Source organism: Phodopus roborovskii, unplaced genomic scaffold (assembly GCF_943737965.1).
Source record: "Phodopus roborovskii unplaced genomic scaffold, PHOROB, whole genome shotgun sequence".
NCBI classification, from domain to species: domain Eukaryota; kingdom Metazoa; phylum Chordata; class Mammalia; order Rodentia; family Cricetidae; genus Phodopus; species Phodopus roborovskii.
In genome coordinates this window covers 10,077,254-10,102,358 of record NW_026126599.1, presented here as the reverse complement: position 1 = coordinate 10,102,358, position 25,105 = coordinate 10,077,254, and the positions used below count along the sequence as shown (strand labels likewise).

Here is a 25,105-nt window from a genome sequence, read left to right as displayed (position 1 = left end):
TGAAGAATTTTAAAAGACCCAGAAGAGTAGAAAATGAATTGTACAACGGATGAACCAATGCTTAAAACAATTACTGACTTAAAATCACCAAGATGCACTACAATTTTTTTTATTTAGTTTACTGAAGGAATCTATTAAGTACAGGTTGCAGAAAGAAAAGGTTTAGTGCTATTTACATTCATTTTAAAACTCTGCTCTATACAAATTTAATTCTGATCAGTATGAACAATATTTTCGTAGATCTACTGCATATAAAGCCTCTTCATCAACGCATTTTAACAATGAATAAAGTAACCTGATTGCATTTAAACAAAGATGACCATCGAGACCATTGACATTTAATGTTACTGAGAGCCAAGACCCCCTCATTAAACACGGAACACAACGCAGTCTGCAACTTCATCTTTAGAAAGGCTGGATAAAGGTATTGATATGGAATACTGGTCTATATGCTACACGCCAATCTATATTTGCGTTCTACAGTTAGATATTTTATGTCTTTTTATTAAATATAATCTACACATATTTGTAATTTCATCCAGGAAGATTTCTTCCCAGTGAAAAAAAATATAAAATCTTTTTTTTTACAGGTTTAGATGAAATTAGCTCATGCTTTAGTGCTGTGCAAATTGTTTATTTATAGCATATCAATCTTTAAATTATTGGTAAAAATAAGAGTGACGCTACTAATCAGGTATGCCTTAAAAATCAGCTTGTGATTTTAATACAATTGCAAGCACTGATTCCAAATGCAAACTACATAAAGTAACAAAATTAGTATCTGGAGACTTTTTAAAAGGGTTCCTCTGTCCTAGTGAGTAAGCATAATGCAGGGCATGGTTATGGATGAGTGACAGTGGCAGAAGTTTCCAATTTTCTGATATTCAAATATGCGACCCGATCTGCTGCCAAGGCTTCCTACTGTTTCTGCAGTGACAGCCCCCCAGCAACTGGTCCTCCACATTAAGGCTAGGGACGCACTGCTGCCCACCCACCCTCTGTGCTGTCTGGATGAGCCCCCTGGCTCTAAGAGGACTCAGGGCAGAGGCCCCCTGTGCAGAGTGCTATGAGCAGCAGGCATGGCTTTTCCTTTGCTGCCCTGGGGACAGTCACGCCAAGTTTGATATCCTGTGAGGGCAGCCACGGTAGCTGACTTTGGTAGAATGCACCCAGCATCTTAGATCCCTTCCCGTTTTCCCTGTGTAACTGGCCTGGTGATTAACTTCAGTGTCCTCCAGTGCGGACTGTCACAGGAGTACTTCTGGGCACCACAGGTGCTGGCAGATTCTGCTGATGAGGAAAATAATGATAATCTTTTTTTTTTTTTTTTTTTAGTGCAAACTGTACTTGCAACACTTGATTTCTGACTTCTGCGGATGAGTCTTGGTGGCAGCAAGGTGACTTCCCCTGGAGACCACTGTGCATTTCAGACTGTTCAACACAGACAAGAGAGACAGGAATAAAGGACCAGATGAGAGTGTTCTTGGTTCTTTTTACTTTATAAGAACAGATGACAGAGTTCCCGAGTAATTCAGCCCCATGATGTGCAGGTGACTGTCCTACAGGTGTGGGACGCTGTTGAACCTCCTCTGCCCCAGCAGCATCAACAGACTGCAGCACATGCTGGCGACACGTCACAGGATCACGCAGCAGTTGCTCTCACCAGTCTTCTCCCGATTCCTCTGACCTGGAAAAACAAAGCCAGCCTGGTTTAGCCAAGGCGGGTCTTGGTGGAGAGGCAAAATGCAGAGGCATAGTCAAAACAGCCTGAGTTTTGTTCAAAGCTTGCTTTAAAAAAAAAATTACAAGCCTGTAAATAAGGAATCTTTTCATCTTGGCAGGTTTCAAAAACTACCTGGTGACTTGTTCCATACTCTCAATTCATATACTATGGAAATTTTCTCTTCAGCAAAAAGTCAAAGTGGAAACATGCATGTCTTGATGGTTCAAATGAGGCGCCTTCCAAGGGAGGCTTACCTTGTGAGTTGGGCTCTGGCAGGGTCTCTCTGGCCACCAAATGCATCACTGTTGTTTTGCCAAAAGGAAGTTTTAATGCTATGTAAAGAAGAGACAATCTGTTACATATATATCATTCTGTAAGATCACGAGCCAGGGCTGAAAGAAAGCACTTAAGGACTCCTGAATGGCTTCTGGCTGTGGCTCCTCCACAAGGAGACACTCAATCACCAGAGGGAAGTGTACAGTCACAAGTGACTTTTCTAGCTTTGCCATTGGCAAGACTCATCAATCTGTCTTACCTGACAGAAAGCACAGAGTCGTATAAAACGACTGCACTAGTCAGTACCCCTGCTTTTCAAGTCATGCTCTATGCAGATCTACTGACTACTAGTTGTCAGTGGTATTATCATTAATTCACAGCAGCACGCACACTCCAGAGTGTTGGGCAGCGGCAGTAGAAGTTGCCATCTAGTAGGTGGGGCTGGCACTTCTCTTCTGCATCTGACTCAACGGCAAACAGCAGGCATGGCTGCTGGCAGCAGAAGGTGAAGGAGAAGCCAAAATTGGAATGCCTTCCTTCACAGAAGACATTTCTACATACTGGGCAACATCCAGAAGACAGGATTTCAACTTTTCCTGTACACACAAAAACCCACTTTTCAGCCCAGAAGTGGCACTGGTGGGAAATGGTAAGTCTGGAAACCTCATTTTAGGTTAGTAACAGGCTGGAGCTGGAGGCAAAGGACATGCACAACATGCATTAGGTCCCGGGGTGCACTCGTAACCACACAAAAGGTGAGCACCTTGGCTGATGCCTCACTTTCTCTGGACCCCACTGACTGTCAGTGTCAGCTGACCATCATCCTATCCAGTGGAGCTTTCACTGTGCTCTCCTTTAGGGGAGTGAGATTCCATGCGATTAACAAGGATACAACTCACAAAGGGGACTCTGCAGTGTTTAAAGAGACCTGAAACTGACTGAACCACAGAATCCCCAGAGAATGACAGATCCAGGTGGCAGGAGAGGATGTCAATTACCTCCTAACGTGACGTTTCCATGTAGAAATCTGCCTTGATAAATGAGTCGCAGGATGTTTGGGCTGCTCACTTGTTCTTCTTCCCAGTCTGAAAGAAACAGAACTGGTTAGGGGCCTGCAACACAGAGGGGCTGTGCACTGTCACACTCCAGAGGCCACCGGGGAAGGCATGGCCCAGAGCCTCCACCACACAGGCCCTGCAGCCCTTGCTCCTTCCCCCCCTTCCTTTTGCAGCAAAGAGCAAAGAGCAAAGAGCGCCAACTTGCAGGCTGAAGTTAAACAGTGGGCTGGGATAGCTACTCTTAGTAAAGGGATCTATCATTTGAATTAGTCATTAATTAAGTGTATTATAATATTCCAGTGCTTGGACTGGTTGCAATGCATGCTCAAGGGCAGTAACAAGTTCCTCAAAGACTTTCTTAGAGCTCAATACGTTATGTCCATGTCTTTCTGAGGCTAAGGTGACAGGGAAAGAACAGCTGACAAACATGACAGAAAGCTGTGATGCCCAGCAGCTGCTACAGCACACTATGTGAACCCTTAGCTCAGAGAGATTGCTGTTCAAGCAGGATATGTTTACTGGCTGCTCACTGCTGCTGAATTCTGAGAAGTCTTGTGCACCTTTCTCAAAAATCCTAGGTTTTGCTTTCAGTAGGAGATAGTGGACAGCAAAGAAATAGTCTAGAATACTGAGGGTGAGTGATAGAAAAGAAGGGAGGCAAGTCTCCACTATGGTTTTGTTGAGTGTTCAAAACAATGTATGTGCATGCACTTCACAGTATCTCCTTGTCTCAGGAACTCAAGCATAAGAGAATAATTCATGCTCATTTTCAGGCACCTGTGCCATGCCTGTCCCTTCCCAGGTCCCACTCTTCTCCTGGGAATTCTGACTGCACTGTCTCTTCTAGATAATATCAGGTGAGCCACTCCCCTTAAGTATGAATTACTTTGCATACACTGCCTTTAAAAACCATTGTTTATAGACTATGGCCATGCACTCCTTTGCTACAGAGACAAGTGACAGTAACTTTAATTCATACAGAAAAGAGATTAGAATTGATTTTGCTAAACATACTCAGCATGTTGGTACATGCTTGTAATCCCAGGTACTGGAGAGGTTAAGGCAGGAGGATTCCAAATTTGATGGCAGCCTGGGTAACTTAGCAAGACTTTCTAAAAGGGAGCAAGGGCTACAGCTTAGTAATAGAATGAGTGCTTGACTAGCATGCACAAGACCCTGAGTTCAAACTTTTGTACTGGAAAAAATTAAATGAGATGGGCTAAAACAGTGTTACAGAGGCACCTGCCATGGAAACCATTATGGGCAAACCCTAGAAGTTCAAAGGGAAAACTAAGGGCTTATTCAAGGCAAGGCAGAGTCTCACTATATAGGGAGGAGCAACCACATACACTCCCCCCAAAGCATTCACTGTGGCACAGCTGAAAGTGGAATGCAGAGAAGACTTCACTCTTTCTGGACTTGTTCACAGAACTCATGCAACGTGGACTGCAGGTCAAGTCTGTTTCAAGCTTCATTTTCAATAGGTCCCATACAGAGAGCCCACGGGGCATGTGGCCACGGTAAAGAGACACTTTCCTTCTGTGTTTTGGTATGAAGGTTCATTCACTTGGAAGTGGACATGCACTGGACATACTCTACTAGCACTAAGGCAAACATGGCCACTACATCCCTTGCTCCTTCGCTGCTCTGTGGTGAGAAAGAAGAAACCGAGAGCAGTGACCCTTGTCAGGTATCTTATGCCCTCAGTACTTCCTCACAATGTGTGAAGCAAGTCGGGCACAACAAGCCAAACACTCACCCATGGGCCAGTTGTCATATACATGCTTTGCAATGTCGGAGGCAGAGTCGTTTGGGGAGAAGAGGAACTCCTTCGTCTTTCCACTCACCAAGATGAGGCGCAAATTAATCTGAAAGTAGACAGCGATGCTCTGAATACACATCTCAACTTGACAAGATGATTTGTACAGGTTTCCACTTATACCACATTCTGAGTACCAGTGCCATTTGGTGTCTTTCATTTAAAATTTTAATTATTATTTAAGTCATAAGAGTAAGAGTTCGTTATGGCATTCTGCATGCATATGTCATTATATTCTTTTCTTATTCAGCCTCCTCCTGAAATGCCCCAGTCCTGCCCCGTCTTTCCCTGAAACTTGCTGGTCTCCTTACTCTCCCTATTGGAACGCCCATACTACGTTCATTTCATATTGCTTAAATTCTTTCAAAGCAGTTTTTATAATGGGAACTGGCATGTAATTTTTACTCCCTGTTATTTATAATAAATCACACACACACACACACACACACACACACACACACACACACACACTTGTGAGTAAAAGAATCAAAATCACAGGGCCTGGGGAGTTAGTTTGGTTGATAAAAGTGCTTGCTGCAAAAGTGTAAGTTCTAGATTCAGATCCTGGGCTGCTGGTGAGTCAGACTCAATAATGAGAGACTGTCGCCAAAAAAAAAAAAAAAAAAGGTGGGATATGATAGAGGAAGACACTTGACACTGACCTTTGGCCTTGACATGCACACAGGCACATGTACACACACAGAGAACCAAAGTCATTATGTTTCTGAATATATGACAATGTTGGCAACTAAACTATAGACTACGACTGCTATTATAGAATTTGCTTTAATTAAAAACTTAATAAAAATGTCAGTCCTACAGCCTATTGCTAAACACACACACACACACACACACACACACACACACACACACACACACACACACACACAAAACCAAACAAGAATCCAACGATTTTGTGTTGTGAGTCAATATGTATTCCAACTAAGCAAATATTCCAAAATGTTCACTTCTAAATTTTATCTTCCATAATTAACTTTTTTATTGCTGTTGCTAAATTCACTGTATCTACTCATTTCCCTGTAAGACAGAGATATACATATGGTTTCCTACATCTTCAGGTCTCTGTTTTAAAGACTTTATTGGATGGCTAAGCAGTTACAGCACCTACCACTCTTGCAGAGGACCCAGGTTAGCATCCTGATACCCACGAAAGATGACTCAAAATTGACTATCTCTAGCTCCAGTAGTTCTGATGCCTTTTTCTGAACCAATGATCTCTCTCTCTCTCTCTCTCTCACACACACGCACTCTCTCTCTCTCTCTCTCTCTTCTTTTTTTTTTTTTTTAAATTGGGTCTGGTCCCAAGCTCAGCATTAGACAATCTAGCCTAGCTTCTTTCCATATGATCAGTGACTATCACTGTATCAGGGCAAACTGAGACATGGCCCAGGCTACCTCTCCTCTTCAGTTACTACTAGGTACTTTTAAAAAATTAAAGCAATCAGAAAACCTCTAGACCCCACAGTCAATATAAACACATCAGCATACCACAATACTGCACTGCGCTGGTTTTCCTTATTAATCAGCCATGGCAACAGCACCACACAGAAAATATGCTGGAAATTGCAGAATATCTACTCTTGAGAATGGAAACTCAACAACAATGCAAAATCAATTGGATTCTTATCAGACAAAATGGATTTGGGCTCTGAATTAGAACTTGTACTCTAACTGTATGAATAACTCAACAGAAGAGAAAAAAAGAACTCTATTGCAGGTGAAAAGCTTACTATATCAGTAAGTATTTAGAGCTACTTTTAAAATGAAATTACACTAAAAAACCTTCCTACAGTAAGAGAAATCCACATTATTGTGAAGAAGGTCATGCTGAACAGCCATCCTCTTTCCTAAACCTAAGCCTTTCTGAAGGCATTTCAGATTGTGGATTCTCAGCTTAGGGATGTTCAATAAGTCAAATCTGAGGAATGTTTCAAAGTCTGAAACACCTCTGGCCCCGTCCATCCAAACAAGGGTCCTCTCAATCTGTGCTATGCAGAAACTATCTCACAAGAGCAAGCTCAGGCAGCCATCTATAAGACTTAAACTGTTAGTTCAAACCCCAGCATTTTCCTATGAAGACATTCTTCTTGAGACTGGAAAACTAAAAAGTTGTCACTGCGTCTCCCCCACTTGGGGGGGGGGGCGCGTTAAAATGTGAGAGGGTACACACGGGAAATCTGTGTCTTCCTCTTTAATTTTACTGGGAACTCAAACTGTTCTTCAGAACTTTTTTTTTTTAAAGAGCTATTCTTATATGAATATAGAAATGTAACATTTTAACACCAAGTTACAAGATACTAACTACTGGTGTTCTCTGAAGATTCTTCACTGATCCTAAATTAAACATTCTGGCTAAAGGAACTGCACACATGCACACACCCTACGCCATAAATATACACTATGTTCTTAGCATTTCCCATTTAAAACTAGCACCATCATTAACCAATAAGCTGGTAATACACTTTTTCACAGTTCAAAAAAAAAAAAAAAATCAATTGTCTATTATCTATTCACAATACTAGAAACTTCTACCCTTGGTACATGGTACATGTGTTTGGTACCATCTAAGAAGAATTACTGTTCTTTGACATTTACGGGTGGACACACATTTTCTGTTACACAGCCCTTCTAAGCCCTCCTTAACCATCTAGGCAATCACCATATCCTTGGTACCCTGCCTCGCTCCAGAAAATTACCTAAAACTGGAGGAGTCTGAAGGAGGCTCCTGACTACAGAAGGATGGTTTTTCAATCTTCTAAATCCTCCGGATAGAGAAGCACAAGCTTATGACCACTCCAAGGCCAGGAATGTATTGGTCTTACAGTTAAAAGTAGCTGAAACTGATGGAGGGTCCTTCAAGGAAACTAGAGGTAAAAAAATAAAGTAACTCACCGCCCGAAGCACCTGCAGTGCCTGGCACATGCTGGGCATCTAGAATCCACATGGAGATGCAAAGTGGAAAGGTCATAGAGAAGGCATGAAGCCACATCTCAGAGTTACTGACTGTACACTGAACTGTGCGTACAGCAGGTAGCACAGGGGAGAATAATGACTTCTGGGTGGTGCTGTGGTGCATGGGTAGTCTCAAAGCTCAACATGCCCCAGTCTCCATGCTGTCGCTGAGTGAAGCCACTTCTATGCTACCATACACATATTTGACTTAGCTTCTAAATGAAGACAAAGTGAGTAATTAATGGGGCCAACTTGGTCCTACATGAGAAGTGTAACCTGCCTTGGCACTGCCAGACAGTCTGGGGTTCGTTAATACCAACGGAGGAAAATACTGAATTCCAACCACTCAGATAGGCAAAGCCACATAGGCTGGCCAGCAGTTAAAAAATTCCTGTACTGTAGTAAGAATCTACCCATAAATCACCACCCAGGAAGGTAACAGGGTCTTCATCCACACAGCAATGGGGTAAAGACACCTCTCTCAGGACAAAATGACTTGGTATGAATGGACTAGCATTCCCAAGAGGTGGCATTCAGAGCCCCCAGACCAACCACACTATAAATAACTAACTACTGAGGCAAAGCAAGGAAAGATGAATGTGACCACTGGTGACTATTCATGGTCCACACTCACTGACTGCAAAGCCAATGGAACAAGAGCCCCAGGCTTTCAAACCACCAGCCCTCTCTCAGAGATACAGATTACAAGGCACCTCATTTAGAACTTATTCACATAATTTGCTTAAATTGAGCAGGATAGAAAAATAAGGAGAGTTAAAGAATGGAAGACTGACTAGAGCAAAGACCATTGGAAATTATGGATGTGGACGACCCCTCTAAGAGGAAGCATGACTCTTGTCTACCAAGAGACCAGCATGCCGAGCAGAAAAGGAATTCACACTTCCTGATTAAAAACCCGAGGGGGGAACAAGCAGTGAGGCCTGGCCTATGTCCCCCAGTTTCCCTTGGGGATCAAAAATCAGCAGAAACAGCTGCCTCTGTGCTGTATGTCTTCAGGTCCCATGTGTCCTACCCTGCCACCATTCTTAAATAAATGGCCGTGGCAGAATGGGGAGTGGAAAAGGCCCTAGATGATCTCTTAGCAAGTCACTTTTAAAGGCACTCAATACAGCTCAGGGGAATTTCCTGAGTAATGGAAGCCACCCCAAAGAGTCTACACTATGTGAATTCATTTACAGCACTCTTAAACTGACAGGGTTGGAAGTGGAGAGCAGGCCAGCCTTGGGCAGGAGTGAGAGAGACCTGTATCTATGGAAGTAGGGCAGGAGAAGCTGTGGACCCAACTGCTGTGTCATGATGTGGCAGTGTCCTGGAAACTAAATTACACAGAACTAAATACACACATCCATTACATCCCTGTGACATGAGCAAGTCTGAACAGCCCATGGATTTTACCAATGTCTAATTCCAGTTGTGATGTTATAGTTCTGTAAGATGTTATCATTAGCAAGACTGGGATTTGTTATTTCTTACACATGCATATTGAGTTTTAAATTATTTCAAAATAAAAAGGTTCTTCTTCAGCTAGGGGTGGTGGTGCCTGCAGTTAGTCCTGCCTATCCTTGGGAAAGGGAGGCAGGAGAGTGCAGACCAGCCTGGGTGATGGCAAGAAAAATCAAACAAAAAATAATGCAAGGGCCCAACTTCCTAAACACATACATGGGATCTAACATGTACAAATTTCATTATTTTTATTTCCACTTGAAGATGACAATATTTTTAAAGTACACATTACATTAAAATAACTACTTGATTCAGAAAAAAAGATACTAGCCTGTATCTGTGACTTGTACTAAGATAATATAGGAAATTGAAAATGGTTATGTGGTTTTCCCTTTTCTAGAACTGATGGCTAATAAATGGCAGATTTTGAATTTTGTTAATGATTCTATAAAAGCAACAAAGAGTGAGGGAGGATCTAAGATTGATTTAAAATAAAAAACATCCAAACAAATTCATTGTCCATTCTCTCAACCATCTGAAACACACTGTACTTTGTGTTTACATCATGAAAAAAAAAAATGTAGCATGAAAGTAGGATTTCATAATCTTCATTAAAAGACTTATTTTAATTATAGCTACTTGAGTGTCTGTGTGAGTGTGTGCACACAAGAGCTAGTACCCACAGAGGCCATAGACATCAGATATCCTGGAGCTCGAGTTATAGCAGCTGTGACTCAATTGATGTGTGTGCTAGGACCCAACAGAGGTCCTCTTCAAGAGTGGTACAGTGCTCAGTAGCCATCTCTCCAGTCCCTGATGTCATAGTCTTGAAGACAAGAAACACACAAACAAGCCAACAGTGGGAAGGAGGGCTCTCTAGGATATAAAATTAGAAATGCTCAATAAGGATTTGTTGAGTGGGTTTTAATAAGAACCAAAGAGGAAGTATTCATGGGTTGCATCCACACAGAGCACAGCACAGAGAATGTAAAGCAAAGCCTACAGTGCAACTTACTAAGACATTTCACACTGTCTTTAACTACCCCACCCTGCCTACTGCCAAGTGGAGAGAGAGACCACATCCTCCCTTCAGTTGTGGGAGTGGCTGGAAGCAGTGCCTCACAGTCCCCTGTGGCCCTGCTTTTTTTTCTCCTGTTCAAAGCACATGCATCTTCACACAATCCTTGAAACTGCCAAGGTCCTACTTTCTTTAAAAAGTCTCGGCACAGGCCGTCCTTTACTGGAATGCTTGGCATTTCCCATCCCATGCACACACCTAAATCTCAGTACACAGCTCTGCTGGACTCCACTGGCTATGACCACACTGCTTTTGTGTGCTTAAGAGGGGAGGGCATAAGTAGCCCAGCTTCAAAACTTAATCACTGCAGATGAAATACTAAAACTATACTGTGGAAAAGAATTTCAAGAAGGAACTGGTGAAGCCAAGTAAGTGTTTTTATATTCCTCATTGAAAAGGAGCAGCAAAAATATTTGTGGAGTTTATTTACTCATGGCATCTATGAACACATTAAAGCTACACAAAATACTCAAGTTCCTGCCTATGACCTCACTCACCTTCAGTAGACTAAAGCCGGGAGTGCTGACTAACCACACTGACACCTGCTGATTGGGTTTTTACACTTTGACAGCACCTTATATGATACAGATTCCAATCATACATTTGTACACTAAACCCTGTGAGTGGGACACTCACTCAGTGAGGTACCCTGTTTCAGTCTACTCTAATTAGAGATAAAAGATCAGAAAGGTCTCTAACAAGTTCCTCTAGAACAATGGTTCTCAGCCTGTGGATCGAACCCCCCATAGAGTGGCATAGCAGACATTCTGCATATCAGATAGTTATAATTCAACACATTAACAAAACTACAGTTATGAAGTAGCAATGAAATAATTTTATGGTGGGGGGGTCACACGAGGAACTCTATTAAAGGGTTGTAGCCTTAGGAAGGTAGAGAACCATTGCTCTACAAAGTTTTACATCTCCCCATTTACTGTTCCAAGCAGTATTTTATGTTTCCTGAATTGCTCAACTATTTATTGATTAAAAAAAATTTCAATCATAACACAAGAAGCTATAAAACCATAGCAAGTGGCTAGCTTACTTGCTGCTTTTATATGTAGGTTTTTCTGTCACCAGGGTTAGAATCAAATGCACAAGTATATATAAAGTATCTAACATGACACATAGTAAGTGCTAATTAGCTAACATCATAAATTACTGAACATTGTAATAACCACAATCAGCCTAGCAAGTCACTAAACATTACTATAAAATATTCTCCCTTTAAAAACTTTATAATGTACATTTAGAAGTAAGTTTGGGGAACCTTGGTAAAATTAAAATCCTATGAGAAGACTGATAGTACATAGGCTTGGGTATTTGTGTGTGTGTGTGTGTGTGTGTGTGTGTGTGTGAGTGAGTGTGTGAGTGAGTGAGAGAGAAAGAGAGAGAGAGAGAGAGAGAGAGAGAGAGAGAGAGAGAACAAGCACACTCGTGAACTACTGCAAGAGCATATCGGTCATCAGAGGACAATCTGTTTTGGTTTTGCAATACATTAAAGCCTGTTGTGGGCTATTTGTACACTGTGTAAAGATGTAATGCTGTGAGTGGTTTAATAAAAAGCTGATTCAGCCAATAGCCAGGCAAGAGATACAGGCAGGATGTGCAGAAGAGGTAACTGCCATGAGCCACAAGGTAGAATGTAGATTAATAAAAACGGGTTAATTAAGTTACCAGAACTAGTTATGAACAAGCCTAAGCTATAGACAGAGCTTTCATAATTAATAAGAAGTCTTTGTGTCATTATTTGGGAGCTGGCAGAACAGAGAAAGACAATACAATCCCCCTCCCCCTTTTTTTAGCTTAGGTTTCATTGGCCTGGCGCTCGTTGAGTAGGCTGGGTTGCCTGTCCAGCCATCGAGCCTTCCTATCTACAGCCTAGCTTCTTATGCTCCTCTTCATGTATTTTACTATCTCTTCCTAGCTTCAATGCTTGGGAATTCTTGCAAATTACTATGGAAAATGTAATTTTAAAGTTCCAAATACTATAAACTTAGAAAACATGTTTCTGAAATCAAGTTCTGGTTCTGCAGGCATTACTGACTGACTATGGGTTATTCCTACACAATGTCACACAGGACACGGAACTAGCTGCTTCAAACTGATTTCAATATGCAAGGCTCTTACACACACTGTCACCTGTGTGAGTGACACTGAAGAACCTGCTCTGGGATCCAAACAGGACTCTTACACCTACAACTCACTAAGAGAAGGCTGTTTATTCGGGACAACTGTCCCTGACAACTAGGTAAGTGAGGGCAGAAGAAAGGGAGTTGGCAAAAGCACAGTAGTACAGATGTTTCTGGGGACGAGAAGCCCCTGGGGACAAGAGCGGCTTTCTCCCTCATCATACATGTCATGTACTTCAGAAAGTGGACAACTGTCTTTCTCCTGCCTGCCTCCTTTTAGGAGAAACACAGCACTCCATGTTTTTGCTAAATCAGTGTGACACTTATGCATTCTCCAAATGGTTCTACACCTTTATATGTACTGTCTCCAGTCCATCTCCAGTCACCTAGTTATGGGTGAATCCTGGCATAACATGGGATAGAGCTTTCAGGTGCCACACTTAACTCTGTCCTGGCTTTGTTCTATCATCGGGATATTCTAGACCATTCCCTTTGGGGTGTCTGCCCTTTGGTGACTGTCTCTTCCTTCCGACTCAGATCATCACCAAGCTGGCATCTACATTAGATGCTGGAACCTGTTACTTAGCATGGACTTTCAGAACTGAATCCCTCAAATTTGGACAGGAAAGGACAAAGAACTGTCCTGAGAGGCCAGCCATCAACAGCAAAGCATAATAAAGACCCTAAGTTTCTCCGAGATGAGGTGTGCTCCAATGCTCCTTAACTAAGGCCAAGCCCCTCTCCCCAGTCCCCTAGAACTGCAATACCTGACTCCAGTCTTCAGTAATAGAAGGCTTGATTTTCTTCTCTCTTAGGATACAAAACAAGTTCTGAGGCAAAAATACTCTAATCTGTGACACAAACTAAAAACTAGTCTTGCATTTTTCTGAACCATGGAACTTCAGAGGAAGATACTAAGAGAGAAAAAGGGTTATTTACTGAAAAAGAGGTTTAGAAGCAGGTTCCCTTAAAAAATCATTAACAATGTTTTAAATGCCAATAAATGGCTAAACTGTTAAATTCTGTCTTAGGTGTATTTTATTACAATTTAAAAGTTAATTGTAAAATTACAGTATCAAGTCTGAACCATTCCCTCATATGTTCAAAACAGTGCACAAAGATAAGCCACTTATTTGCAATAATTGCCCATGATGTAACAAGTAGTCCAAAGACATCACATGTGTGATGGCAGACTCATCAATTTCAATGGATCTGAAAGTCTCATCACCCTACTAACTAGTGAGGTACTGCCATCACCCTGTTGGAGCACAGCAAATTCCTCAAGACTGTGATGACAGCCCTGTAAACAAGTCATTGTGCTGTCAGTAACACACAAGTGTAGCACATACAATTATGTGCAGCATATAATGCTTGATAATGACCTTCAACTACCATGTACTGGCTTGTGTGTTTAATAAACTGTACCTTGTATCAACTGTACCTTGTATCGCTACTTTTGACATTCTACAGAAGTGGCTATGGCTGATGTAGAGCATTTACTTGCCTGTTGGTGGGCCCTCAGCTTAATCCCAGGTGCACATACACTCTCTACTATGAGCAGACCTGCTTTAAATCCCTAAAGTACCTCAAGTTAGACAATAAGTTATACAATGATCCTACAGAGAGGATACCAGGTACTGTAGCAAGACATAATGTGCTTACATTTACTTTCTGATCAATTGATCCATACAGGGTTATCAAATAGCAAGATTTATTTAGTCAAGAAACATAGTCAAAGACACCTTATCTCCAAAATCTTTTTATGGCCACACTGAATAACATATATGTGAAAACTATACTCGGTAACACCAGAAATTTGTTTTTTAAGATTGTGTGTTGGCTAGTTTTTATCAACTTGACACAAGCTAGCCACTGGACAGGAGGGAGCTTCAGCTGAGAAAAATGCCCCTGTAATATCAGCTGTAGGCAAACCTACAGGACATTTTCTTAACTAGTCATTCATGGGGTAGGGCCTAGCACATTGTGTGTGTTGATGCCATTGCTGGCCTGGTGGTCCTGGGTTCTATAAGAAGGTGGGCTGAGCAAGCCATGAGAAGCAAGGCAGTAAACAGCACCCCTCCATGGCCTCAGCTCCTGCCTCCAGGATCCTGCCCTATTCAAGTTCCTGTCCTGACTTCCTTCTATGATGAACTATGAAGTGGAAGTGGAAACCAAATAAACCCTTTCCTCCCAAGCTGTTTTGGTCATGTGTTTTATCACAGCAATAGTAATAGTAATTGTTCAAAACAATTTTCAGAGCAGACTGGGCTCAGAGACCAACTGTGGGCAGAATCTGAGAGTTAGAGAATAGGAACAGGAAAAAAATAGGGTGGGTTAAAGTGATGGCTCCAAACTTTAGTGCTAAAGTGTATGAGGAAGACAGGAGAATTTCACAGAAAAGAATTCTCAGAAAAGGGTTATTATCTAGAAAAGGATAAGTTTAGTCTTTCTTATTTCTGGTAGCACCAAATATAATTATCACATATACCATGGATTTTTGAGATGAGGTGCCTTTGACTATATGGTTTCTTAACTGAACCGTTTTATTAGATCAAAATAGGGAAAATAATGCATTTAAAAATAAGCCTCACAGTCACTGCCTGAAAAGAGGAGGCATCTTTCTTTCTTCTTCCTTCTTTCCTCCCTCATTCCTTTCCTCCCTCCCTCTCTCTCTTTCTGAATGACCCTGGTTGTTCTGGAACTCATTCTGTAGGCTAAGCTAGCCTGGAACTCAGAGATCACCTGCATCTGCCTCCCAAGTTGCTGGGATTGAAGGCATGAACCACCAGAGTTTTGTGACTGGAAGGATAAATCACTAACAGACCAGGGTATGTCAGCCAGATTCCATGTCAACAGTTCAGTGACATACACTTGTATAGAAGCAGGAAGCAATCTACTAGAAATCACCAAGAAAATAATGTTTTCTACTACTTTGCTGTTTAACATAATTAGGTGAAAATAAATTCACTATTCTACATGCATTCTAGAACGTGAACTCTGACAAAGACCACAGAGATAACAGAAGACAGTTGCTCCAGAAGAAAAGAAAGTCTAAAAACCATCTACTTCTTTACATTATGTCTGTCAACTGATTATTCCGAAGTGTTAGCAAGCACTCCTATTTATGAAGAAGATGTCTGTCTCGCTATGAAGAAAGCAATTGTTTCATGCTGCCTGTGCTCTTCAGTTCTATTCAGCTTGCATAGACAATTTGCATCAACCTGTGACTACTGATACTGTCACTTAGTGGTGCCCCAGATAGCTATGACCTCATAGGCTCTTAATATTGAGGATCTCATTTATTAATTAACATTTCTGGAACATTCATGTATTCTGACTTTAATACAATGGTGTTTTATTTGTTATCATTAATTAAAGTGTAAAACCCAAATATACTGAGGGTTGGTATAAGCAATTATTCAGCAGGAGGGCTTATAAAGACACAAACAAGGACAGAAACAACTGAATAATGGATGCATCAATGTCACTATTGTAATATTAAATACTATCCTTGGGAAAACACAGCATAAAACTGCATCTGTGGGAGCTAAGAGTGCTGCCCAGCATGAGCACTGGTGCAGGGGAATGGAGTGACTGCTTCAGACTATTACTTAAAGATCCCTGCATCATAAGCTATACTTGCTACAGACAAATCCAGCAGCATTAAAAACATTCACTCTAAGCTAGAGCTGAACGGAGACTGCCATGGTTTCCAAGAGGGGAATTTCTTGAATATAGAGAATGCAGGAAGAGTCTTTCAAAGTGTTGTTCCTACTTCTGTACAAGGCAGACTTTAAAATGAAGGCAAAGGGAAAGATGTGAAGTTCTTTAAATGAAAAAGGAGCAGGATCTCTGGAGATAACAGGGGTGATGTATCAATCACTTGTTGACTGACCCCTTCCTTCAGTAGGAGACAACAGGGGCCAGTACTTCCAGTTGAACCACTCCATGTAAGAGCAGGACTGTAGTGGCTTGTCCTATGACTCAGATGGAACAACAGCTCAGTTGGAAATCTGGACCCCCAACCTTCACTCCCACCGTGGAAACGCTAGAGCAAAACAAGCAAAATGGTATGCTCTGTGAGGACGACATAGTGAGCCTCAAACTAATGGTGCCACCTCCTTCTGGCCTGACTTCAGAGTAATCAGATCTCCCTGAAAGTAGTGTAACCCTTTGTGGATCATGCTGGCATCTTCAAATCACACTTGAGTAACTTGTCCCAAACTCTTCAAGGTCTCTAGCAAGCATGTAACATCAGTATCTAGAATCACTTCTGTACACCTTTGTGAATGGTGCTAAGTAGGGAAGGTGTTTGTTTCTAAAATAGCTCTAACATTTGAATTCAAAAGAAGTGACAGCCAAGCAGAGAGCAAAAGAGAAGAATTAAAGACACTGCAAATGGAGGTGCTGGCAGAGCTGGCCCTACATGAGAAATGGAGCTCCCAAGGCAGCCTTTGTGCAGAGTAAACACCACTTTCAAGTCTCTCTTACTTCTGTCATTTAAATTAAAACCTGACTACAAAAGAGAAGTTATAAACTCTGATGTAGCCCTAGTTTTAAAGTTAGCTGTAATGTAAGTTCTTACTCAAGTATGTGTGTTACCACTGGTGCGTGGTTCTGATTAGCTAGTCACACCTCTATGAACAGAACCAACTGTAGACTAAAAATATTCAGGGAAAAAAAATGCATCTGTATTGAATACCCAGGCATTTTTTCCTTGTCACTAGTCCCTAAAGAACAGAGCACGGCATTATACACTTCACTTTGGCTCTTACAAGCATCTACAGGTGGTTCCAACACTTGGAGACTGTCCTAGGTTATGCACAAGTACTACACCATTTCATAGGATTCACCAGCTTTTCGGGGTCCCACTGGGGTTCCTGACACTTCCCCCACCACACCAAGGACAACTGTAATTAGACTTAGAATTACAATTATAAACTGAGATTCTACTTCCTTTTCTGATATTTTAATGATCTGACCAAATCTTCCCAATTACTTGACGATTCTTTCCAATGTAATACACTAAATTTAAGAACTCAGTTGATCTTAAATTCTAGTGAACACAGCACTGAAAACATACTGAAAAGATCAATAGTTGTACTGCCTAGTTTTAAATCAACTTGAGGCAGGCTAGAGTCATCAAAGAGGAGGGGGCTTCAACTGAGAAAATGCCTCTATAAGTTCGGGCTGCAGGCAAGCCTGTAGGGCATTTTCTTAATTAACGATCTATGGAGGAGGGCCCAGCCCATTGTGAGTTCTGTAAGAATACAGGCTGGGCAGCCATGAGGAGCAAGCCAGTAAGTAAGCATCACCCCTCTATGGCCTCTGCATCAGCTCCAGCCTCCAGGTTGATGAACTGTTCCATGGAACTGTGCGAGAAATAAATCCTTTCCTCCTCAATTTGCTTTTGGTCATGTTTCATCACAGCAATAGTAACCCTGACTAAGAGAGTATCCGTTTCTTGTTTAACACTGCAAGTACACTGAGCAGGAAGGACAAGAAGAGATGCTGAGCATGAGGAGAAACCACTGCAAACACCATACAGCTACAATCACAAAGATGGGCAAAGAAGAGTTGGCACAGATGTGGAAACTATTTCCCTCAAATGCAGCCCAGTGTAATGCGGTGGCCACTCTGACAACACCTGCAGTCACCTCTAGTCTGTGTGCAGTCCACTCTCCTGACTGGTAACAAAGCAGAGGTCACATACACCTTTACTTATTGGGCATGTCTTATCTGATGACTCAGGGTAAAGTGACAGATTAGATTTCTTAAAATAGCAAATTAAAACAATTAATGAGGGAGGGAGACAGTGAACAGGTTTAAGAGTATGTGCTGTAACTGTAGTGACAGACAAAGGTCCATCAGAGTAACTCTTCCATTTCTAACAACACTTGAAACTTTCTACAAGAAAAACAATTTAAATTGTTGTTATAAATAAGGTGGCTGATAATTTTCCAGAGTAAAAGATTTTTTTTTTAAGAAAGAAAATAATTTTGCCATCATAATTTAGGGGCTTTTCTATGGAATCCTTAGATTGCTACAGTGTTTCCAGGATCCAGGAGATCTGTTGGGTAAGGATGATTCCTGTCTGCTCAACACCAGCTGTTTGTACAGCTCTTATGCCAATGACTTCATCCCCAAAAGAGACAGGTTGGTCAGTACCTATCATGTACCTAAACAATGCCTTCCCTGTTATAGACAAGACCCTGATTTTAGCTGCTGGGAAACTGTCAGAAATCAAACCTTCCAATAAGTATAATAAAACTATGTAAAAATCTTTCAAAGATTCCTTTGATGTGGGTGGTGCTCGCTGTGAATAACTATTTATACACACAGGGACACACCCATGCCCACTTTGCATGTGCTCTCGAACACATTCAGGCAAAATTTCTCTGCAGACTGGAGGAAATCCTTAAACTTTTCTTGTCTATGACACTGATTAATTTGTTATTTATTTGAATCTTAAAACATATAAATGTTTTCTGATAAAACTGTCCATACAAGCACTTTGGATTTTCTAGACTATACATCTTTTCAACTATTTCCCATCTTCCTGGACCTCCATTCTTTCAGGTAAAATAATAAATGATCTTTATCATGTCACTCTCATAACTTGGTCTGGATTCTGTTACTACAGGGAATACTACTATCATTTGCAGATTCTTTTTAAGCTACTAATGGGGACTGTTCTGAATTTAACTAGTATCCTACAGAACTCATATTCTAGATTTAGAGAAATTACATAGACATTAAAGAAAACCATCACATGAGGGAACACATACAATGCTTGGTATCTTTTCTTCAAACAGTGACATATAAATTACAAATTACTAACACCTTATCAAACAAACTGTAAAGATAAATTTTTAATGTAGTTTTTCTCCATATTTTATTCCTGTTTTCTGCCTCATCACCAAAACTCCATTCCTTCAGCAGGATAAAGTGAGGGTGAAAGATGACCAAGTGCTAGGTACTCTAATGAACCAAAGATGTGATTTTCACAGTCAGGCACAGCCATGTGTGGGATCAGAGAATCTGATCATTAAGGAAGTACATTGTTTCTGTGTGCTGCTGCCAGACAGGGTTGGCTGAGCCTTCCAATGCACTTCTTCCCACTGGACAGTGGAGAAAGAACGATTTTAATGCTAGACCAGTGTTTCTCAACATTCCTAATGCTGTGATCCTTTAATACATATAGTTCCTCATGCTGTGTGTTAAGCAATCACATTATTTTGTTGCTACTTCATAACTGTAATTTTGCTACTGTTATTAATCTGTGTTCTTACAAATATGTAGGATATCTGAAATGTAGCCAACCGCCAAAGGGGTCTTGACCCACAGATTGAGAAGTAATGTGCTAGAGTGAGTGGAAGCAATGTTCTGTCAGTCTCAATGCTGACATTACACACAAGCCAATGCACTTACATAACTGTGTCTAGTGAAATTAAAAAAAAAAAAAAAAAAAAAAACTTACTGTAAAGCCTGCATCTTCAAAGTGCTGAGTCTAGATTTGTGTTCAAAGAGTAATTAGCATCAATGAAAATGGCTGCACCTTAAGTGTCCTCTTCCTACCTGACCCTCATGGTCTAGCACACATTTAGGCCTGTAAATCCTGAGTGCAAATTAAGTATATGCATGCACATTACACCTCCACAACTAGACTGCAAACTGCTTGAGGGCAAATCACATTGTCTTTGACTCCTGGTTCTTCTCCCTTCTACTCTTCTTCCCACTATGAGCCAGTTTTTCACAGACAATAAATATCCTCATGAAAACTCAAACAAGAACTGCACCAGCTGACTGTCCTCCCCAAAGTGTGTAAATAAAACCACCAGGGGCCACTTAAAGAGGAAAGGAAACGACATGATTACCATGGCAGAGCAGCCTTTCATAAGTTCCCATGAAAACACAAGTTCCTCTTAAGGAGCTAGCAGCACCCTACATTTTCATAGTGTCTCTAGTTACTAGTCTCTTAGACCGCCTCAGTGGGACTAAGCTTTCATGAAGCACATACAGTTAGAAAACGAAGGCAAAGGCTTCCTTCTAGTGGTCTCATTTGCTGCAACACACCATTATATAAAGGCTATTATTTATCATAAGGGGCATCACTTACAGATTTCTTTTAATCTCTTACTAGGAACTGTTTTGATTTCAACTGGCATCCCTAAGATTTCATATTCTAGATTCAGAGAAATGAAAGATGTTAGAGAAAGCCCTTAGATGAGGGAACATGTATTGTAGAAAGAACATGACTCAGTGTCTCCTTTCTTTAAACAGTGGCATTTACAAATTACTGACAATTAGTAAAAATGCTTTCCAAAAGCACACCTTATCAAATAAGCTGTAAAGAAAACCCCAAGTTTTAGGATCTATTTAAGAATTCACTGAACTTCATTTTAGTAACTTTTGACATATTTTAATTGGTGGTGGTAACAGCAGGAATGATAGTATTTACTGTTTACTTACAACATGTCTGAAACTGTTGCCTGTAACTACACAAGGTGTAGTTATTTTCCATTAACAAAATCCAGCTTCAGTGAGGTTAAGCTTGAACTTCTGATTCTCCTGCCTCCACCTCCCAAGTCCTCAATGACAGGTGTGTACCACCATACCCAGTGTGTGGGGTGCTAGGGCTCTAACCCTGGGCTGCACTTATGCTAGTCAAACACTACCTACTAGCCACTTACTTGGTCCTACAACCCTACTTCAGGGTTTATGCTTTTAAGCAAAGACGTGTGTCTCAAACTCAAGTCTAAAGCAACATTCTGTGAAACCCTTCAGCATGGGGTTTTGAGCACTGTATGATGTACACTACCTTCAGCTGGATGATGTTCTACCCTACCTCCCAAAGCCCCAGTAATAAAGACATCTCCAGACATTGCCAAGTTTCCCGGACATTACCTGCTTGATAACAGGCTAAGTCATGGTGTTGGCCATCAAGAGCACATCTGTTGGCAGCAGGAGGACACTTTCAAGTTTTAAATTACTCAGAGGGGGGAAAGTATTTCAAACTGATGATAAATGGTTAAGTAAGAGGTCTTAATCATATCTAAACTCAGTAAGTTATATTATCATGTTTTCTTGCATCTATATATAAAGACTATAAAATCATGAGTCTATAACAGCACCAAAACTTTTTACTTGCATGAGTGAGTACAGTTCTTCAAAGTACTCTTTGGGGGCAAATGTACACAGTTGTTTTGTTGCAGGAGAGGGAAGTGTCAAATCATAATTTTAGAAGTGTTTCAAGCCTAGCTTATAGCTACTTGCCTCTCTTACTTTCGTGACCTCCTTTCCCCAAAGCACACACATACAAACCATGCCTTATTATCACACGTGACTTTTTCTCTTAAGCCTAGAGTGCAATGAAGTTTTACCACTACTTTCAAATTGTGTTTTGAATATTTTTGTGTGCTTTCATGGAAGTCTGATTTGAAAGGATGTATGTAGTTTTTGTTATAATTGTAGATAACTAGGCAAACAAGACAAAACAAAACCCAATGAACCCCAAACAGCAGATGACACTCAAGAACTGTAGGCAGGGTCACCAGAAAAAAAAAAAAAAAAAAAAAAATCTTGAAAAAGTGGAAAAACAGCCATCAGAAAAGCACCCAGACAGCTGGGGGAGATGGCCTTGCTCCGGATCACAGCAGCAAGAGCCACAGGAGAAGCTAGGACAGACCCCCTCTCTCCTCCTGGAGCCACTTCAGGCTTCTGCTGCTGTGTCAGCTGGGCAGCATGGAAACCCTGACCAAGTGATCCAAGACTTACATGGAATTCAAGACTGACAAACAGAATACAATAAGACCATGGAAAAGATAAAACCAATAATAGCTGTAGACACTGAATACTAGAACTTCTATAAGAAAAAGTTAACTTTTAAATAAAGTTGTACTCTATACACATAGAAGGAAAAGTAGATGGGGACCTTGCAATTTACCCAAATTGAAATCAATTATCTTAAACTATGATTAACATTATAGGAAACAAAAACCTATACAATAGGAAATATGTATTACAGTAGAGAGGAGACTGGCTTAATTTTGTTTAAAAATTATATTAATGTAATACACAGAAGATAGGAAAGGAGGGAAATACTAATAGAGGCAAATTAGTAGAAAGAAGGTATTGATCTCCCTTAGTACAAAGCTGAAATTTACCAAATGAAGACTGCATAGGACTGACCTACCTCAGGACATACGCAGGTCCAAGGGAAGACAGAGATAGGAAAGAAATAAACTGGCTAATTCATAAAGAAGTCAGTTTCCCATCCCCATTACTCATGTTCACAAGGAGCCACATGTGGTTACTGCTTGTTCATGTGCCTGGTACCAGCCAGCCATCTTGTATACCCTGCTTTTCCTAATAAGGCTCAGCAGCTATAATTTAAAGAGAATTCCCTATCCTGAGAAAATGATCCTTTCAGAGTAGTCACCTTAAAATTCAAGGATCCATGAGTTCCGATTTCTGCTTTATCCCCTTCTTCCCAAAATTTGTACAAGGATTCTGATGTACTTTTCTGTGCACAGATTATGGAACAGAGCCTATGGCACAGTAAGTCAAACCATGTCACAATGATCTGACTGTATGAAAATACAGCCTCATGTACCCATGTTCAATATACACAACACAGCCATATATACAACATTTAGGGCTGGAAGACTCAGAAAATAGTAAACTACCATCTGAATCAGAAACAGACAGGACTATTTAAAGTAGATGAATGATTAATAAACAAAAGTCTGTATTTAAATCCTTGGAAATGGGTGCTTATCCCATTGGCCTGCCCTTCTCATTGAGGAATATGGCTGTACAGTATGTGTCTTCTCAAAAGAACAGTCACCTACAGAATCTCCCCTACTAGTGCAACCAGAGGAACCACTAAGACCATTACTGCTCCCTCTTTTCACAAGTTTGTCATCCCATATTTTTACTGTATGGAATGGCTGAAACAAGTATAATGTTCAAAATGTTAAGATGTAGCTGGGGAGATGGCTCCATGGTTAAAAAGGAAAAAAAGTGCTGGCTGTGCAACCATGAGGACCTGAGCACCACAGCCCAGCATCCACATCACAAGCCAAGTATGGATTCATGGCGCCACACTTGTGTCCCCAGTGCTGTGAGGTCTTTCTGACGGTCAGCTATGGGATGAGGGAAGACTGCCTCAAAAGAGTAAGGCAGAGACTAACATAAGACACCAGACAATCCCCTTGCCCCTGGGCCTCTGCTTGCACACAGTGAGGTGAATCTGAACACATACTCACTCACACATATACTATAATTTCGTGTATATGTATAAAGATTTCTAGAAAACTATGGGCACTTGAAACACTTCCAGAGCCAGGCCTCGGTGGCACATGCCTTTAGTCCCAGAACTCGGGAGGCAGAGGCAGGCAGATCTCTGTGAGTTTGAGGCCAGCCTGATCTACAGAGCGAGTTCCAGGACATGCTCCAAAGCAATACAGAGAAATTGTCTCGAAAAACCAAAAAAGAAGGAGGGAAAGAAACACTTCCTGAATAAACTGGTGTTCACCCAACTTACAACCCCACAACCCCACTTTCTGTATCAGTAAATTATATACATGGTAGCCAGTGGATAAAATGCAGTGGAGGAAACCAAGTATTCCACACTGATGACAGCTCTCATGTCTAAAGAACAACTGATTGATTCATTAACCTTTACATTTTTCTTTTTCAAAAAGGAAAATAATCAGAAAATACCTAATGCCAGGCTGGAAAACAGGGTTCAGCAGTCTGCCAATTCCTACTGACTTACAATAGATTCCAGAAAAGCAACACAACAAACACAACAAACCACTCCATTAAGGATCAGATCTTGAAGCCATTCTGGGTCTATGTAAGTAGCTGTAATTGTTATGTCTGCCATTATCATAGTATAGTTCTGCAAGGTCATTTATGTAATGCCAATGTACAAGGCAGTCATTAATGATCTACTCTATACCATTAAAATCACCTCCTAAAGCCCTTACGATTTTGAAAAAATTACATTTTTTTTTTGTTTTGTTTTGTTTTCTTTTTTTGCATGTGTGAAGTTGGTTCTCTCTCCACTATATAGGGCCTAGAGATTGAATGAAAGTCATCAGACTTGGTGGCAAGCACCCTTAGTCACTAAGCCACCTCAGTGACCCCTAGAGAGCAGTTAAACACTCAATGTGTAGTTACCCTACTGCACTACTGAACACCACAGCTTTACAAAATATCTGTATGGATATTAGTTCATGGAACACCAACACTTCTCATTCCTGGGCTTGTGGATCAGTGGCTCCAACCCCCAAAGTTATATCTAGATGTAAAACTCCAAGTCAGGAGTATGGGTTTTTCCTCCCGCCGCCAGGTCTAGTCCTGCTGCTGCGCCAGCCCCAAATAATACACAGAGACTCTGTATTTGATACTATGCTGTTGGCCCGGTTACTTGTTTCTTATCGGCTAGCTCTGCCTTAATTATTAACCCATTTCTGCTGATCTATGTATTTCTCTTACCGGGGAGCCGGCGGCATACTGCTTTCTTCAGACTCTCCATCTTGACTCCTCCTTACTACTTCCTATTTCCTCCTT

At 41.1% G+C, this 25,105-nt stretch overlaps 1 protein-coding gene across 1 annotated transcript in view; it reads right to left on the bottom strand.

Moving 5' to 3' along the window:
• Positions 1-1,478: 1,478 nt before the first annotated feature.
• Positions 1,479-25,105, bottom strand: part of Ubl3 (ubiquitin like 3) — a 41,306-nt gene continuing 17,679 nt past the window's right edge. Inside the window, exons 2-5 of the mRNA XM_051205172.1 lie at positions 4,817-4,925; positions 2,998-3,084; positions 1,978-2,055; positions 1,479-1,687 (exon numbers count right to left, since the gene is read on the bottom strand). Coding sequence (XP_051061129.1) covers positions 1,635-1,687; positions 1,978-2,055; positions 2,998-3,084; positions 4,817-4,925 — 327 coding nt within the window. The 3' untranslated portion in view covers positions 1,479-1,634. The remainder of the gene's footprint in view (positions 1,688-1,977; positions 2,056-2,997; positions 3,085-4,816; positions 4,926-25,105) is intronic.